The sequence below is a fragment of the Cinclus cinclus genome, chromosome 30 (genome assembly GCF_963662255.1).
Source record: "Cinclus cinclus chromosome 30, bCinCin1.1, whole genome shotgun sequence".
Lineage (NCBI taxonomy): Eukaryota > Metazoa > Chordata > Aves > Passeriformes > Cinclidae > Cinclus > Cinclus cinclus.
Genome location: NC_085075.1, coordinates 2837785 through 2855758, shown reverse-complemented (window position 1 = coordinate 2855758; position 17974 = coordinate 2837785). Strand labels below are relative to the sequence as shown.

Sequence of the window (17974 nt, the reverse complement as noted above, 5' to 3'; positions counted from 1 at the left end):
AGCCTCCTGCTCGCCTTCCTTCTTCTCCTCTTATCTCCTCGCACACGGCAGCTGCCTCCTCTCCAGCGATGGTCGCCTGCGGTCCCCCCGCGCGGTGCTGAGCGAGGCCCCGGCGCATCCCCGCTCCCACGCTTGCACCAAGGTACCAACCAGGCTATTTTTATTCACCCCCCTCTTCTTTTCCGGTTCATCCGGGCTCGGTGCTTCAGCACCCTCGGTGCCTGCACGTCTCCGGTTCCCCCGTGTTCCCAGAGGCTCATCCCAGCCCCGGCTCCCACGGCGCAGAGGCAGCGACACGAACCCAGCTCCAGCCACGGCCGCCGGCCGGCCCTGATTCCAGGTTTGCATCCTTTGATTCCTTCATCTGTGTTGTCGATGCGACGGTTGCCATTTGTGGGAGGTGGAGGGGGAGCAGGGGCAGGTGGGAGGGGAAGGGGAGATAAGGTGGGGGTGTTGGAGGGGCACAGCACCCCAGTCCTGCCGTGGGATGGGGAGGGCAGGGAGGCAGTGGGAGGGAAGGAAATGCAAGAGGCTGCATCCAAATAAATGTATTTATGTGTGTATATATATATGTGCATGTCTGTGCGTGTATATATATATATGTATGTAGGCTTGGGGGCAAGAGCAGGGCACAGCAAAGCATCTGCCCCTCGCGGGTGCTGCCGTGGGCTGGGCACCCACGGCACCCACGAGGCACCCACGGGCTCCCTTCTCAGCAGAGTGGCCACCCCGGGGTGCTGGCACTGACCATGATGGACCTGAAAGTGGACGAGGAAGAGGTGGACAGCGGGCAACCGGTGAGCATCCAGGCCTTTGCCAGCAGCTCCACCCTGCACGGGCTCTCGCACATCTTCTCGTACGAGCGGCTGTCGCTGAAGCGCGTGGTCTGGGCACTTTGCTTCCTGGGCTCCCTGGCACTGCTCGCCCTCGTCTGCACCAACCGCATCCAGTACTACTTCCTGTACCCTCATGTCACCAAGCTGGATGAGGTGGCGGCCACCAGGCTCACCTTCCCTGCTGTCACCTTCTGCAACCTCAACGAGTTTCGCTTCAGCCGAGTGACCAAGAATGACCTGTACCATGCTGGAGAGCTCCTGGCCTTGCTCAATAACAGGTGGGTGCCAGTGTCTTGAGGTGGCCCCAGGTGACATCTCAGTTAGTCTGGATGCAGTTAAGAGCCACCAGGTCCTGCTGATGCTCCTGGGCACGTGGCTGCCACACTGGGTTGCCCCAGATGGCTCCAGCGCACACAGCTCCCATCCCCAGTGTGCAGCGCATGCAACAAGGCCGAGGCCACCCCTCTGGGCTCTTCTGGGGCTGGTCCAGCACAGCTGGCTTCAGTGCCATTTCTGGGTGCCATCCCATGCAGCGAGGCCAGGGGTGACAGCAGGTGAAGCCACTGGGCATGACCCCAGGGTGGTGCCATTCCTCGGGCTGTGGAAGCCCCTCAGCCATGGCTGTGGCAGCTCCTTGGTGCTGCCAAACCCCTTTCAAGAGCCTGGTGCACTCCCTGCCCATGCCAATGCCAAGGGGCTTGGCTGCTGTCCCCACTCCTGTCCCAGGGAGGGGTTTGCAGGCATGACAGCAGAGCTGAGACCCAGCACGTTCAGCCCATGTCCCAGCCAGGCCACCACCTCACCAGGACACCACCAAAGGCACAGGGCAGGTGGCTGGGTGGCCTCAACCATGGCTAGTGCTGCTGGACCAGCAAGTGGGATAGGTTTGGAACGTGGCCACTGCCTAGCTTCTCCTCATCCATCCTTCTGCCATCTCATGTGTGCCTCTGGGCTACTTTGTGCTGTTGGATGCCCTGGAAATGCCACGTGCAAGGTGGAGCTGTGCTGAGCCCACTCAGGGGTGGCTCCTGGGAGCCCCAAGTGGCCTTTGCCAGTGGGAGCAGCCACCAAAGCCAAGCCTGAGCCTCTCCCTGCTCTTTCCCCAAGATATGAGATCCCAGACATCCAGACAGCCGACGAGAAGCAACTGGAAATCCTGCAGGACAAGGCCAACTTCCGAAACTTCAAGCCCAAACCTTTCAACATGCTGGAATTTTATGACCGGGCTGGCCACGACATCCGGGAGATGCTGCTGTCCTGCTTCTTCCGTGGGGAGCAATGCACCCCTGAAGACTTCAAAGTGGTGAGTGACCCCTGGGTCCTGCCCAGTGCCACCTTTCCCCCATGCAAGCAGGGTGTTTGTCCACCTGTAGCTGCTCCTGCCTCCTTCCAGCTCGGGAAGGACCTGCAGCACCGGGGTGCTGTTGGGTTTTGGAGGTCCAGGTTGTCCCCAGGAGCACGTGTGGCTCCGTTCAGCTCCGTGGGCTGCTCCCACGTGGGTGCAGCTCCCCGGGATCCTTTGGGCTCAGCAAAGCAGGGTTGTGTCGGGCTGGAAGCTGCTATGGTGAGGAGGCTCCAGTGGAAAAGCAGGGAGGGCACGGATGGGCGAATCCCTTGGGAACACAGGTCCCAGTGGCTCCGTGCTGTGCCCTGCCATGGAGGTTGTTCTCGTGCTGGTGGATCCAGCACACAATAAAGCCTTTATCCCTGTGGCTGCCTGGCCCCATCCAGCTGGGAATGAAACAGTGCTGGCTATTCGGGTGCTGCCTAATCAATTCGGCTGTGGCTGTTCCCGAGCAGCTCCGGCATGGAGCCTGTGTCCCTGCTGTCTTTGGGGTCCCCATCCTCGTCACCAACCCAGGGATTGTCCCCCTTGTGTCCCACACTGGGTGTATGCAGAGCTGCTGCCCAGATCCCAGCACAGTTCAGGTGATTTTAATCATCGGCATTAAATTCCCTTGATGGGCTCTTTCCATGAGCAGGTGTCTGTTGTCAGCCATGAGGCTTTTTATTTGTTAAATGGAGGCACGTTGCAGCCTAGAGGGGACTGGATCCCCTCCAGCAGGGCCAGCTCTAGCTTGTGCCTGCTTCCAACACCAGCTTTTTCCCAGGGCAAGGTTGTGTTTTCTGCACTGAACCATTCTCAGGGACCTTCATCCCAGTTCCCTCCCTTCATCTGTTGGGCTCCAAATCTTTGCATCTCCTTCAACCAGAAAAAAAAAAAAAAAAAAAAAGCCAAACAGACTTGCAGCTGGTTTGTTATTCCTGCCTGGATTATTCCTTGTGAGCAGGTTGGGATGATTTAATGGATTTGATTAGAGGACGCTAGATCTCTGCTATATCTCTGCTCTCTTTGGGGTCCCCTTGCAGCCTGGCACGGGGAGCTCTGTGTGTGGTGGGGCTGGGATGGGGTTCTGGCACTCTCAGAAGCTTGTAGGGGATTGTCTCACCAGTAACTTCCTGCTGCTTTGCTGCTCCCTCCGTGGGCTGAGCCAGGCTTGGTGCTGCTCTGGGCCTGGTGGCCCTGGCCAGGCTGGGGGTGCTGGGGAGCAGCACCTGGGCTTGCACCATCAGCCCATGCTGCCCGGATGGGACCCCACCTTCCCGCACAGGGCCTGGGTCTCTGCTGCATTTTGGGGAGCCCCTTCAGTGCCCAGGGATGCTTTTGCATCCAGGGCTGCCCCTGTTCTCTCACTGATCCAGAGGGAGCAGGCAGAGATCTTACCGGGGGAGTCTGGGGGTGCCCAGAACCCACAAGCCCGGGGCAGATGGGGACAAGCAGGGGGGTTGATGGGGACAGCCTGGAGGTCAATGGGGATAGCCTGGGTCGGCCAGGGGGTCCGTGGGGCCAACCAGAGGTCCTGGGGCCAGCTGGGGGGCGATGCCAGAGGTGCCACCTTATCTGTCTCTGGCAGAAGCAAGGGCTCGGGGCAGCCAAGGTGAATGCAAATGAGGAGCTGAAATACCTGGGGTGACGATGAGGCAGAGGAGGAGCCACCTCCTGCCCTGGTTTCCCCCGGGTGGGGGGGGCAGTGGCACTGGAGCAGGGACCACCCCGTGCTGGGGGACTCTGCCCGTGTGCCCCCCAAAGCACCCACCCAAAGCGGCCCAGGTGGGGCTGTGGGATGGTCTCACTCCCCAGGTCAGCTCACAGCATCACCTGCAGCCAGGACAGGGTCCCCTGGAACACGGGGCTGGTGCTGGAGGCTGTGGAGAATCCCATCCTGGGATGACTTGAGCTCTTCCCACCTCTTCTTTCAAAACCAGCCACATCGGGGGTCCTGGCATTGCTCATGTGCCCCCCTCCTCAGGCTGGTGTTCCCCAGAGCTGTGTGCAGGGTACGGGGACACTCCCAGGCTGACCAGGCTCGGACTCATCTCATACTGGAGAGTGAACCCTCTAAAAAGACCAGGGGGGACCATCCCAGCTCTGCCCTGGCTCTTCACAGCCCCTCCAGCACCAGGGCGGTGTTTGGTTCCCACCAAAACTCCCCCCCTGCAGCAGTCCAGGACAGGGACAAGGATGCACAGGGAGGTGCTGTGATCTCCTCCCCAGAATCCTGGCATGACCTTAAAGCCTGGAGAGGCAAACATAAAACCAAGGGGCAAGCCTTGACCCCCGATGTCCCCATCCCCAGGGCTGTGCCCAGAGCTACACAGGGATGGGACAGGCAGGGGACAGACACGTTTTCCTTTGTAAGATGGAGCTCACCCCGTTTCGGGGCCACGCTCCTTGACACCTCATTAGCAGCACAGATCAATGTTTCACTCTTTCTACTTCATTATTTATGAGTTGGAGTCCTCCCTCTTCTGCAGCACGCAGCCCCCCCTCCAGCTGCCTGCTCGCACTTCCTCCCCTCACCATGAGCTTCCCCTGGAGCCTCGCACATCCACAGGGATCTGTGCCTCACCCAGCAAGGGAGAGAGTCCTGTCTCTGGGCTCTAAATCCCAGGGAAAAAGGAGAATGAGCAGAGGATGAGCTCTCCACATCCCAGTATGGGAATTGTGGCTGCATGACACCTCAGGAAGGTGCCCCGTGCTTGGGAAGTCCCTTTTGGGTGGTCGGTGCAGCCAGGGGGGACAGGAGTGGCTGTGCCTGGGGTGGCACAAGGTGCATTTGCAGCTTTTCCTTCTCACAGCCTGTGAAGCCATCCCAGGGAGAGCCCCCTCCCAGGGACAGCCCCATCCCAAGATCCCTGCTCCAGGGCACGGTGGCTGAGCCTGGAGCCCTGGGCAGCGTGCATGGGACAGCCTCGATGAGCTGGAGAGGATTAAGACCTCTGGACTGTTTCCATGAGGCTCCAGGGCTGAGTTGGCACTAGGTAGAATTGAGTTTGACGTGGAGATCATGCCGCTGCCTTTTGCATTGGATTCTGCATCCTCTGCCCTGGAAATGCTGGGGGCACAGAGAGAGAGAGCCAGGGAAGGAGTGGGAAAGGTCTGCAGCAGTCCCAGCAAACCCCAGCCACACTCCTCCTCCCCTTCCTCCCATCTCCAGAGCAGTGCAGGAGCTGGTGTGATGAACAGATCCTGTTCCCCACACCACCCCACTGCTCCCTTCTGAGCCTCACCACCCTCCTTCTGACCCCATTGTGCCTTGGTGAACCCCACTAGACACCATCAGATCCTGCCACTGCGCCACTCAGACTCTGCTAAACCCCGATGTGTGCCCCTCTGCACCCCCAAAACCTCTCTGCACCCCTGGGCACCCTGCTCAGCCCCAGCTGGGGGATGTTGAAGCTCTGCTCCTGCCACCCTGGGAACATGGGAGCTTCTCCCCCTGAAAAAAATCCCCTTGTGTGGTTCAACCCTGCCCTGTAGGTGTGTGCTGGGGTGATCCTGGTGGGATCTCGGAGGGATGGGCACAATAGGACACGCTCAGGGATGCTCACCCGGGGGGTGCTGCTGGTCCCCTGCTCTCCCTGGCTCTCATCCCCGTGGGATCCAGGCCCCAGCCCCTTCCCCAAATCCAGCCCTGGCTCCCCGTGGCCCCCACGGCAGTCACAAGCCCAGAGCCCCGTGGCGAGCGGAGCTCCCCCGCGGCGCAGCGTTAGTGGATAATCACGGAGCCGGAGTGAGAAGCATCTCCAGCACAGCTGGAGAGACCGGGCGAGGGAATTACTGCTACCCAGACATTTCCTGGAGCTTTTGACAGTTAATAAACAAACCGCATGGGTCCATCTGGCTCTGGAAAAACAACTTGGGGACAGCGTGTGGGCACCAGGCGCGGCCACTGGTCCCAGATAGTCCCGCCCCGGTTTGGGGCTGGTTCCCAGCAGCATTCCAAGCCTCGGCAGATCCCGCCACGGTCCCCAGCGGAGCCGGTGCGTTTACAAATTCTGTAAGACATTCGAGTGATTTATGCAAATCACTCTTTAAAGCGGCACACAGGCTCCTAAATAACTTATAAACGTTGGAAAGTGCCGCCGTGGATCCGTTGTTTCTGAGCACCGATTCACCTCCGGCATCCCGGGGGTGTTCCCAGGGGCCGGGCTGAGCATCCTCACCTGGATCATCGCAAACTCCGCGCGGGTCCTTCCCCCACATCGGCAGCAGAGTTTGATCCCCGAGGTTGCCCCGTTTTCCAGACGGATGAAGCAAACCCAGCGGGACCCGGGCTGCCTGGAACGAGATAATCGGAGGTGATGGAGCAGAGGAGCCGCCACGGAGGGACCGCAGCCGTTTGCTGCTGGTGACTCGGCTCTCCCGGGAAGTGCAGCGGGTTGGGAGTGCCCCAACTCTGATTTTCCCGTATCACTGTATTTTGCTCAAATCAGATCATCCGGAAAGCAGCCGTGAGCTGTTTCGCCCTCAGGCACGGAGCAGAGACACTCAGGCGTTGCTCCTCAGCCGCCTCCTTGTCCCCAGCTTCACCCAAGCGTTCCCAGACCTGCTCGGGCAGGAGGACTGGGGAGCCCTTGGCTGCTTGTGGCTTTGCTCACCCCACGGTGACACGAACGTGGACGGGAACTCCTGTGGGAATCCGGCTGCTCTTCGCTCTCCCTCTGGGGCAGGACAGCCCCGGTGCTGTGGCTGTGTGGGACCAGCCCCACTGAGCCCACCACGACTGATCTTGGCCAAGATGGGGCAGCAGAGGATCAGGAGCAAGAGGGATGAGAACACAGCCCTGGAGTGACGCAGTGAGAAGCCACCACGTGCCTGCACCTTGCAGCCACTTCATTAGAGCTGTGAATGATGCATCCAGCTCCTGAACCTCAGAGCTCTGGAAAACGGTGGAATTAGAGGAGAAGGACTTGTGGGATCAGAGTCAGGCTCAGCCGGTGTCATTTAGTGCCTGGCTCTGCCCAGGTGCTGTGTCCAGCCCCAGCAGCTCCCCCAGAGCTCTGCACACACCCAGAGGGGTCACACACACCAAAAGCACCTTGCACACGTGGAGATGCCACACCCCAAAGCATTCTGCACCCCCTTTGGAGGGGTCCCGCACAGCCGAGGCCCCACACACACCCAGAGGTGTCATGGCAAGAGCTCAGAGCATCTCAGCACCACCTCTGGCCAATCCCGTTCCTCTCGCAATGCCTTTGCACATAAAGACTCATTAACAAATGAATTATTAATGATTATTAATAAGCTGTAATAGCATCTGTGGCTGCTGGAAGAGATGAGGAAGCTTTTGAGTGGTATCCGACCGCAATGGAGGTGAGGATTTCACAGATGAGGACAGAGCACGTGTGTCCCAAGGCTGGCAGCACAACCCTGGACAACAGCAGCATTTGAGGGGTTCCAAGTTGCTCCCCTCAGCCTCCCATTGGGGTTTTCCCAGCCCCAGGCTGGGCAATAGCAAGGTTCTCTCTGAGGATTCCAAAGGAGCTGCCCAGGAACCTCCTGGTGCCATTTTCCCCTCTCTCCCTGATATTGAGTGGGGAGAAGCCAGGCTGGAGGGGGAAGATCCCCCGAGCCTCTGGAGACACAGATCTCCACAGGGAGACCAGGAAATTGAACTGTCTCGTGGCCTTTTTGCCTCGGTTTAATTTCTCTGGCTGTTTAGAACCACCTGGGTTTTATCGCCTGTGGAGCTTGGCCGGGGCTCCCGAGGCAGCGCTGCAATTCCTGCTCCAGCCAGGGCTCAAGGAGCTCCTCACCAGCTCTTATTTATTTATACAGCCCCGACACTTGGATATTATAACCAATTATTTCTTTTTGGAGGGTTTGTTGGTTTTGGTTTGTTTTTTTTTTTTTTTCTATATGGAGGGCTTGGTGTGTTTGCATCCAGGCTCTCAGCCCAAGGACAGAGCTGGGCCAGGGTGTTCCCACCCACTCTGTGATTTATCAGGGATTTGAAACTCCTGGCAGGGACAGGGAGACCCTTCCAGAGCCACCGCATGCCAGGGCTGTGTGACTGCTCTGCTTGGATGAGATTAGATTTGAAAAGCGTGATACGTGCGGAGCCGGAGCGAGCGAGCACAGCAAGGAGAGCAGACCGGAACACCGTGGGATTTCCCCCCTCCAATAAAACCGCCGGCTCGAATCTGCCTGCATGAACTGTCTGAGCCATTGTGAAGGATGTCGGAAAAAATCACAACCTGCTTACGGGTAATTCGTGATGGGCAGGAAACACGGGAAGGCGTTGGGATAAGGGTTCGCAGGAATAATCCTGGATGCTCGGGAATTAGCGACACCTCGGCAGCATCCTCCGCGTCCTGGTGACCCCTGCACGGCACAAAGGGACACTGCCAGCGGGTAAATCACCCGCGAAGCTCTCAGCAGTACAAACTGGTTCAATTATAGGAGCGTAAACAGATCCTGGAGAGGAGGATGCGGCGGCTGCGGAGCCGTCACGGCGGATCACAGCCAAGGCTCCAGGGACGCGCTCGACTGCCCACGGAGATGCGGGGGGGTCCCGGCTGAGCCCACCGAGACCCCGGGCCAGCGTGGCTGCAGGTGGCCTCAGTGCCCGGGGCAGCAGCACCGGCAGCCGGCAGGGCTGGCTGGGAAGAGTTTGCCCAGGAAAGCTTTGAAAGATTAATAGAGTTTAAATGGAAGCGTTTGGAGAGGAGATAAGGCTCATCTGATATGAAATCATATGGAACAACGGGATCCAGGGAGCCCTGGCTCTATAATGAAGTCCACTTAGCACATTACTCACCATAATGTGCTTTTTATTAAAGTCCTGTGCTGCAGGTGCTGAGTCTGCAGCTGGGAACACTGGGTCGGAATGGCACAGGGACCTGGAGGGCCGGACCCCGGGATACAGCGTGGAAAAGGCACCTTTGGCTTCTTGTTTCCCACCCTCCTGTTTGATCCAGGGATGCGACTTTGGCACCACCAATACCCACGGCTGGGGCTGGTGGGCCTGCAGGGACGGGGTGGAGAGGAGGCGGAGGTGGGGAATAATACAGAGGAAAAACTCCTTTTTAATCATCAATTTTTCTGCATTAGAATGTGACATGCTAATCCACTGTGAAGCGTCTAATCTGGGGGATAAAGGGCCGGATAACACAAGCTGCGCCCGGCTTGGCTGGCGGAGCGAGCCGAGGCAAGGTGGCAGCATCTGATAAGGGGTGCAGGATTAGTCCCGGCACAGATCCCGCCCGCCCGGGCAATCCCACTTTGCTCGGCTGCCTCTGCTCTGTTTCTCGCCAGGGTCAGGGAGGGATCTGCAGCCCTGGAGCCGTCCCAGAGTGGCTCGTCCCTGGGAGCTGCAAAGCACGACCCTGGGCTAAGACACGTGGAAAAAAACCTCATTTTTCTCCCTTTCGATTCGCACACTCAGGTGCGTGGTGGGAGCAGGACAACCCAGCTGTGGGGTCTCCGTGTGCCCCAAATCTCCACCCCTAAGTGCTGCTCTGGCTGCTCTGGGGCCGCATCTCATCCCATCCCTTCCCAGCAGCCAGCTCCGACCTTCGGCCATCCCCAGGGATGATGTGGGCAGCTCAGCACCGGTTCAGGCAGTCTTTGTCAGGGACGGGGTCACAAAACCGAGAGGGTCCAGCTCTCGGGGCGTTTTCGGCGACAGTCTCCCCGGGGCTCGGAGACCTGGGATAACAGAGCTTGCAATGTTGTTTTCTCCTCGCCTCCTCGGGGATTGGTTTATCTCTATGAATAACTCCATCCCGGCTTTGATCTCCTCTGCCATTAAAGCGTGACAGGCTGTGAAATGTGCTGTTGCTGCCGTCAAATCCTGCTCCCGCTTCCCCCCCCCCTCCCACCCCCCCGCCGCCTCCGTGCTCCCCCGCTCCGGGAAACCTCCTTTCCCAGGCCCGTGAGGAGCTGCAGAGCAGCGAGCGGGGCCGAACCGCCCCGGGACAGACACCAAACACGGTGCTGGATGCAGGAAAAACCCATCTCCTTCTCACATCCTGCATCCTCACTGGGGTGGGGAGGAGGGCACGGAGCATCCTCGGTCCCAGCGCCGGGTCGGGTGTGGCAGCATCATCCCAGCACCCGCCACGGGGGCTGATGTCACGGCTAATTATAGCATCCCCCGTCCCTCGCCCCCGCCAAAGCTTTACCTGAGAGAGGGTAAAAATAACTCCCGGCGAGGGAGGAGCTGGAACGAGCCCAAGGACTCCTCCAGCATCTCCAAAACTTGCACAAACCAGGCCGGCACCCCCCTGGCTGCAACACGCGGCCGCGCTTTTTCCCCAATCTGAGGGTCGGGACACGCTCCCCTTGGCGCCGGTGCCACCGTGCTCCGGGCTGCGGCTGTCCCCGGTCACCTTCACCCCGGCTCGGGTGTCGGGGCTGGGACAGGTGGCGGTAACCGGAGCCGAGCCCTGCTCGTCCTCCCGCCCCACGCGGCTGCTGGGAACCGGCCCCGGCGCTCCCCGCGAGTTGTTTAAGCCGAGCGAAGCAGGTTAATGGCCCCAGTCGATGATGGAATGTTTTCATTACAGCATCTTTCTCTCTCTCTCTCTCTCTCTCTCCCCCTGCTGCAATTGCTCCCAAGAAGACACGTTAAACCTCCCCATGCCGAGGGAGCGGATTCGCCCCTCGCTCGCACCATCAGGGACTGGCTGATGGCCCCGGGCAGCACCGCTCACCTGTGCGAGTCCTGCCGGGGCTAAACAACCCCCTTCACCTGCAATTCCTTCACTCCACTTCCCTCCTCCTCTCCCTGCTAACAGTCATGTTACTGGATCCCAGTGCCAGAGCTGGGAGCGCCAGAAATCCCACCCCAAATCCAGACAGCTCCTACCTGCTCCTCCCTTCCTCCAGTGCCAGTCTGTGTGGGATCAGCCCAGTGTGTTCCCAGCCTGCTCCCACAGGGCTGAACCAGCCCAGCTCTTCCAAACCTGCTCCCAGGAGCAGCCCTGGTGCTGTTACAGCCCTGTCCTGCAGCTACAGCTCATCCCCATCAAAGCCACAGGGCACCTGGGACCTGGTCCCCATGTCCTGGTGGCTCCCAGCCACCCGGTCTATCTTCCTGACTCTCTTTTCTAGGAGGAGGTTTCATCTCAGATTCTCTGGGATGCTCCCAGAAAGTGTAACCTTGATCTTGGCCTGATGAAATTTCATCCCGTGGCTCTGGTGCTCGTCCCCAAGGTCATCCATGCTTTCTCCCAGGTCCCCAAGCGGCATCTGCCAGTGTCCCTCTCACCCAAGGGCCCTATTGAAGGGAATATTGAGCTTGGGGAGCCCCAGGATGGGGCAACCCACTGTCACATCATGGATCACTGCCCCTGGCAGGGATCCCCAGTGCCTGTTCCACTGACATCACCTGCCCAGGAATCTCAGATAACTGTGCTGGTATCAGATCAGATTTTTACTGAATTCCTGACTGATTTCTTCTCCCAGTTTGTGGTGTCCATGTGAACTGGGATGCGCTCAGGGACTGGGAACCTTGCAGGGTGCATGGGGAAAGACATGCAGCAGCTGAACTGAGGGGTTGGGGTGAGCTTCTCCCACCCAGGCACCAGCCCAAACCTCCCATCCAGCCCCTGCACATCCAAGTGCTGCTGGATTTAGATTCTCCCCCTGGGTTGGTGATGGCAGAGCCGGGATGGGGCTGGAGATTGCTCTGTGGTCTCTGGATGCTTTTATGAAGTGCTGAGTACAGGAAAAGAGCAAACCACGAGAAGGGGCTGCACTGCTGCAGAGAGGAGATGCCTGTGCTGCCGGCTCCATCCCAGGATCCTGCACCAGAGCTGCTCCCCAGGACCCCCAGCCCAGCCAGTTCAGGGCCTGGATGCCATTCCTCGAGGGAAGAGGTGGCTCCCTGTGCCCCACTGGGATCTGAAGCTCGAGGTGACATGCCCGGCGCTGACTGGGTTCTGCAGAAGCACTCATTGCCTGGACAGCTCCCAAACCCTGCCAAGACCAGCCCTGCTCAGGGGAGGATGGATCTCACACCACTCAGAACGTTGGACTTGCTGGATTCTTGTGTGCACACATTGATCCCCTGCAGGGATGGGCACTGCCAGGGCAGGAGGAGGAGCATCGTAGGAGCCTGAGGACACCACAGCATCCTTCCCCCACCTGCACCACCACTGAACCAGCACAGCATCACAGACATTCTGGGAAAACCTCTGGGTCCAGCTGCCCTGGGGACGAGTGCAGAGAGCCTGGCACAGGGCAGCTCTGGAGACAGGCGGGGACCCAGCAGGGAGGGCCTGGGCCTGGCTGGAGCAGCAGCTTGGGCTGCCAGGGCCAGATCACGCAAGGATTGAGAGCAGGGCGTGGGGATGCAGCACCGGGTACCTGCACACCTGCACACACCGTGTGCCCCCAGCCTGGCAGCTCCTCGGGCCCCCGGGCAGCACTGGGAGTTCCCACTGCGCTTCTGGAGCCGGTGATGTCTCTGCTCCATCCTGGCAGCCGGAGCTGGCCGGTCCCAGGGGACCTGGGGAGCCTCCGGAACCGCCCCTTGCTCCTCCTCCCCTCCTTCTGCTCCTGAAATACCCTCCTCGCTCCGGCCTCTCCGAGCATCCCTCTGCTCCTCTCCCTCACTCCTGCTCGCCTCACTCCTTTTCCCTTCTCCGTTTCTCCTCTCTGAACTTGCCCCTTCCCCCTCCCCTGCTCTTCCCAGCCCCTCTCCACTGAGGAAACTGACTGAAGACCCCCAGGCTGGGGTAGGGCACGGGCCAGGACCCCCATACCAAAGCCAGGACCTCCACACTACAGCTGGGATGCCTCTCCAGATATTCTGCACCATCTCCTTCTCCAGTGAGGAAGGACCAGAAGAAGCTGCAGCTGTTGGGAAGGGAGAAGATGGAGCAGACGAGTTCCTATATGGGCAGGAGGAGGATGAAGAGGACGAGGAGGACACGGGGGCAACCACGGACTTCGTGGCCTTTGCCAGCAGCTGCACCCTGCACGGGCTGAGCCACATCTTCGTGGAAGGCAGCCTGGGTGCCCGGCAGGCGCTGTGGGCGCTGGCCTTCCTCCTCTCCCTCTCCATCTTCCTCTACCAGGTGGCCGACCGCATCGCTTACTACCTGGAGTACCACCACGTCACGCTGCTCAGCGAGGAGGAGAGCCCCGAGATGACCTTCCCCGCCGTCACCTTCTGCAACATCAACCGTGTGCGGCTCTCGCAGCTCAGCCACGAGGACTTGCTCTACTTGGCACCCCTGGTGGATTATGAACCTGGGATGGAGCTGGGTTTCACCCCAGCCCAGCCCGGCCCCTGGGAGGAGGACGAGCCCCTAAATTTGTATGGGTTTTTTAACCGTACCTGCCACCAGCTGGAGGACATGCTGCTGAGCTGCAGCTACCGCGGCCAGCGCTGCGGCCCCGGGGACTTTGCGCCGGTGAGTAGCCCCAGGGTGGCCCAGCACGGGGAGCAGCTCTGGAGCTGATCGGTGTCGGATCAGGTGATGCTGCTTGCTCAGGGACAGGCTGATATTTCAGCCCCATTTGCCAGAGCTGGGGATGGCACCGGCTGTGGAGATCCTCTGGTGGGACATGAAGCGTATCCCCGGGGCTGTGCTTGCTGAGGAGGTGCCTGGCACCTCCGTGCTGGTGCCATCAGGGTTTGTGGGGCACCATGTGGTGTGAGCCCACTGCCCTCACATGTCCCTTGCCCAGGCTGGCAGCAGCTCCGTGGTGTTGGGGCCGTGCCGGCTGCTAGAGGCGAGAACTGGAACGGCTGAGGAGGGATGGGGTGTCCAGGATCCCGTCCAGCTCCGTCCTCTGCAGGGATAGAGGAGGGTTTGGAGGAGGCACCGGTGCAGGCATCAGGCTGAGTGCCACCACTTTGGGGAGCCACAGCTGTGGTGGGTTCTCTGGGGCCGAGGTGCTCTAAATCTGCAGTATCTCCTCTGAGTCCATCCCTGTGGGAACATCTCCTCCTCCACCAGGACCAGGATGGGCAGTTCCAATACTGAGCGATCCCGTGGGTCAGGAGCCTGGGTCAGACCGTGCCCAAGCTGGGATGGTTGAGTTTTGGGGCTGGGGAGGCTCTCCTGGCTCTGTGCTGTGGTTCCACACAGAGGGGCCTCAGCCCTCCCTGTGTCCTCTCCTGCAGGTCTTCACTCGCTATGGGAAGTGCTACACCTTCAATGCGGGGCAGGACGGGAAGCCCCGGCTCATCACTATGAAGGGGGGCACTGGCAATGGCCTGGAGATCATGCTGGACATCCAGCAGGACGAGTACCTGCCAGTGTGGGGGGAAACAGGTAACCCACTGCCCCGGCAGGCCACTCCTGGGGTGCTGCCGAGCCCCTTCCCAGCTCCCCAGACCACAGATCCACACCCCTGAGGCTCCCTTCTCTTCCCTCCTCCCATTTCTCATCACTTCTGGTCTTTTCTTTCCCTTTTCCTCCTTGTCTTTGCTCTTTGCCATGGCAACTCCCCATTGTTTAGACACGCAGCCGTCACTTATTTATAAATAGAGGCAAATACTTTCCGTGCCACACTCCTGGGTGTGGAGCAGGGGGGTTAGGGTGGAGGGGGCAAGGACATGGTGCAGCAAACAGATGGACAGATGGATGGACACGTGGATGAATGACAGGGGAAACGTGGGAGGCAGAAGTTGCGGTGCCTCTCACAGCAGGCTGGGCACAGCCCCTAGGAGCAGGGACAGTGCTGTGCTCACCCCATTTGTCTCTGCCACAGATGAGACCTCGTTCGAAGCCGGGATCAAGGTGCAGATCCACAGCCAGGATGAGCCTCCACTGATCGACCAGCTGGGCTTTGGGGTGGCTCCCGGCTTCCAGACCTTTGTGTCCTGCCAGGAGCAGCGGGTAGGAACTGGGCAGGTCTGGGATGTCCCCTCCCGCCCTGTGCTGCGGCAGCCTCCTCGATGTGTCCCTGTCCCCACACTGCATGGAGAGGAGGACTCAGTCCTGGGGACCAATGCCACGAGGGTGTCTGTCCCCTGCCACACTTTGGGGGGTTCTCTCCTCACTCCTGGCTCCTCTCCCCTTCCAGCTCATCTACCTGCCACCTCCCTGGGGCGACTGCAAGGCCGTGGCGGGCGACTCGGAGTTCTATGACACCTACAGCATCACGGCCTGCCGGATCGACTGCGAGACACGCTACCTGGTGGAGAACTGCAACTGTCGCATGGTGCACATGCCAGGTGAGCCCCGTGCCTGGCCTGGCCCCGTGCCCAGCCCTCCAGTGTGGTCCCACCTGGAAAACCCGCTCTGTGTCTCCCCAGGCGATGCCCCTTACTGCACCCCGGAGCAGTACAAGGAGTGCGCGGATCCGGCCTTAGGTGAGGCTGCCCGGCCCCGTGGGATGGAGCTGTGGGGTTGGGTTTCTCCATCTCGCCATGCCCCTCTCTCCCTGCACAGATTTCCTGGTGGAGAAGGACAACGAGTACTGCATCTGCGAGATGCCCTGCAACATGACCCGCTACGGCAAAGAGCTCTCCATGGTCAAGATCCCCAGCAAGGCCTCGGCCAAATACCTGGCCAAGAAGTACAACAAATCAGAGCAGTACATCGGGTAAGGCACTGTGGAAGTGGCAGCAGGGCAGGGTCTGGTCCCTCCATCCCAAACCTCGGCCTGATGCCCCTTCTGATGCACAGAGAGAACATCCTGGTGTTGGATATCTTCTTTGAAGCCCTGAACTACGAGACGATCGAGCAGAAGAAGGCGTACGAAGTGGCCGGTTTGCTGGGTGAGTGTCGGTGGCTGTGGGGGAGCCCTGGGACAGTCCCCAGCCAGAGCCCACCAGCGAGGTGGTCTCGTGCTGGTCCTGTCACCACAGCCCATTCCCACGGCACTGGGATGTGCCAACAGCACAGATATGGAGCAGGGCACCCCACGGCTGTGACCAGGCACCGGTCGCAGCAGTGACAAGTTCTGCCCCTTTCTCTGCTCCCTCTGACACCTGAGTCTGGACTCAGGCCACCCTGATGGCTTCCGTCTCCTCTGCAGGTGACATTGGAGGGCAGATGGGGCTGTTCATTGGGGCCAGCATCCTCACAGTGCTGGAGCTGTTTGACTACGCCTATGAGGTGAGTGTCTCCTTCATCCCACTGCTGTGCTCGTGTGGGACATGGGGAAGGGGCCACCCATGAACCCCACGGTGCTGAAACGTGGCTCTGGCAGGTGATAAAGCACCGGCTGTGCCGGCGGGGCAAGTGCCGCAAGAACCACAAGAGGAACAACACAGACAAGGGCGTCGCGCTGAGCATGGACGACGTGAAGCGCCACGTGAGTGTGGGGCACAGCACTGTCCCCTCCTGCCTGTCCCTTCCTACAGCTCAAGGGTGACCCTAGAGGTGCCATGGGGTGGGGAGTCACCATTTTGGGGAGTTCCTGGGAAAGGAGCAGAGGGCCCAGGCAGAGATGCTGTGGGGGGATGGCGCCGGGTCTCTGCATGATGAAACCAGCAGCCCCAACACTCTGTTTATCCTGCAGAATCCCTGTGAAAGCATACGGGGGCACCCAGCAGGCATGACGTACGCAGCCAACATCCTACCTCACCACCCGGCCCGGGGCACCTTTGAGGACTTCACCTGCTAACCGACGTCTGGATGTACAACCTGAGCTACCAAAGCCCTGCGAGAGCTGCCCTTCTCCCCTCCAGTGCCAGCGGAGAGACACATCTAGGGGACCTTTGCTCCTCGGCACGGTGGGACACGGACAAGAGCGACGGCCTCGGATTTTGGGGCGGGCAGTGGGGGTCGGGCAATGCCAGACCCCGGCACAGCCCCCGCGGCGGCTGCTCTGCGCCTGCCCTGCTCCTTCAGAGACTCCAGGATGCTCCAGCCCGGCCGTCCCGCGGAGCGGGAGCGACACGCACAGTGGGCCAGGGCACGGGCCTGCCCCGACTCCCCCTTGGCTCCCCTCGGCCTTTTTAACTAAAACCCAGAAGCCAAGAAGAAGCAGCCGTTCGGCCGCAGTCTCCATCCACAGCCCTGTCCGTCTGTCCTCCGTCGTCTCCATGCTCATCCTACTCCAATGCCTTGGCCGTGCCTGCCGGGTCCCCTGTGCCTGGTGGGGGGATCCTTGGGGAGCCCCCGGCGTGCCCAGCACAGGGCAGCAGGGAGGGAGGCCCCAGAGAGCTCCTCTGTCCCTGGGACCGCAGCCCCGGCTCGCCCGGGCGCTCCCGGCGCGAAGATGCGGCACCTTCACCTGCCCAGAATGTTTTCCTTGGCCCCTGCCCCGGGATCAGCCCCGGGAGCACCGGAGGGAGCTCAGCTGGGAGGCGTCACCTCAGCTCTGAGGACACCGGGCACTGTCCCTCCCTGCCCACCCCTCCTGGGCTCGGGGCGGTTCCAGTTCCAGCACTGCCCCGCAGTCCCTCCCGTCCCCAGGACTCCCCAAACCCAGCCAGCCTCGGGGACAAAGGCAGAAGGAAACTGCTGGTCCCATTTGGCCACAGCCCCCAGCTCGGCCCAGCCGGGGACACCCCCTTGGCTGGGCAGGCACCGGAGCCCCAAACCCCCCCCGGGGGTCACAGGGGGCTCTGGGGTCACCACTCCAGCCCCACTGAGCCCTGACTGCAGCTGCCCTGGGGGGTTTGGGGTGTCTGTGGGTTCCCAGGGCCACCTCTGCCCCTCCCTGGCACAGCCCTGCCCTGGCTGGGGTCTGTGGCCACCAGGTCGTGGCCTGTCAGTGCCCACCACTCCCATCTGGGGTCTCCATTTGGCCCCCAGCCCCATCTCCCAGCCCCCAGGCCAGAGCCCTCCCCGGGCCCAAGTGCTACTTATCTTTAAGAGCTTTTGCAATAAGTCTTTTTAGTAATTTTTTTTTTATCTAAACTGCAGTTTTGGTTTTT

The 17974-nt window shown here is 60.4% G+C and overlaps 1 protein-coding gene across 2 annotated transcripts; it reads left to right on the top strand.

The window, feature by feature from the left end:
* The first annotated feature begins 749 nt into the window (after positions 1-749).
* ASIC1 (acid sensing ion channel subunit 1) lies at positions 750-16716 on the top strand. 2 transcript variants are annotated; one of them, XM_062511097.1, is made up of 11 exons: positions 750-1114; positions 1944-2139; positions 14264-14414; positions 14854-14981; positions 15169-15319; positions 15401-15457; positions 15537-15690; positions 15774-15865; positions 16126-16205; positions 16300-16404; positions 16612-16716. In XM_062511097.1, the coding sequence occupies exons 1-11, from the start codon at positions 750-752 to the stop codon at positions 16714-16716; spliced, it is 1584 nt and encodes a 527-aa protein (XP_062367081.1). The 2 variants fall into 2 exon arrangements, with proteins under 2 accessions (XP_062367081.1, XP_062367082.1); XM_062511098.1 differs by lacking the exons at positions 750-1114; positions 1944-2139 and having other exon boundaries at positions 14333-14414; positions 14854-14996.
* The last annotated feature ends 1258 nt before the right edge of the window (positions 16717-17974 follow it).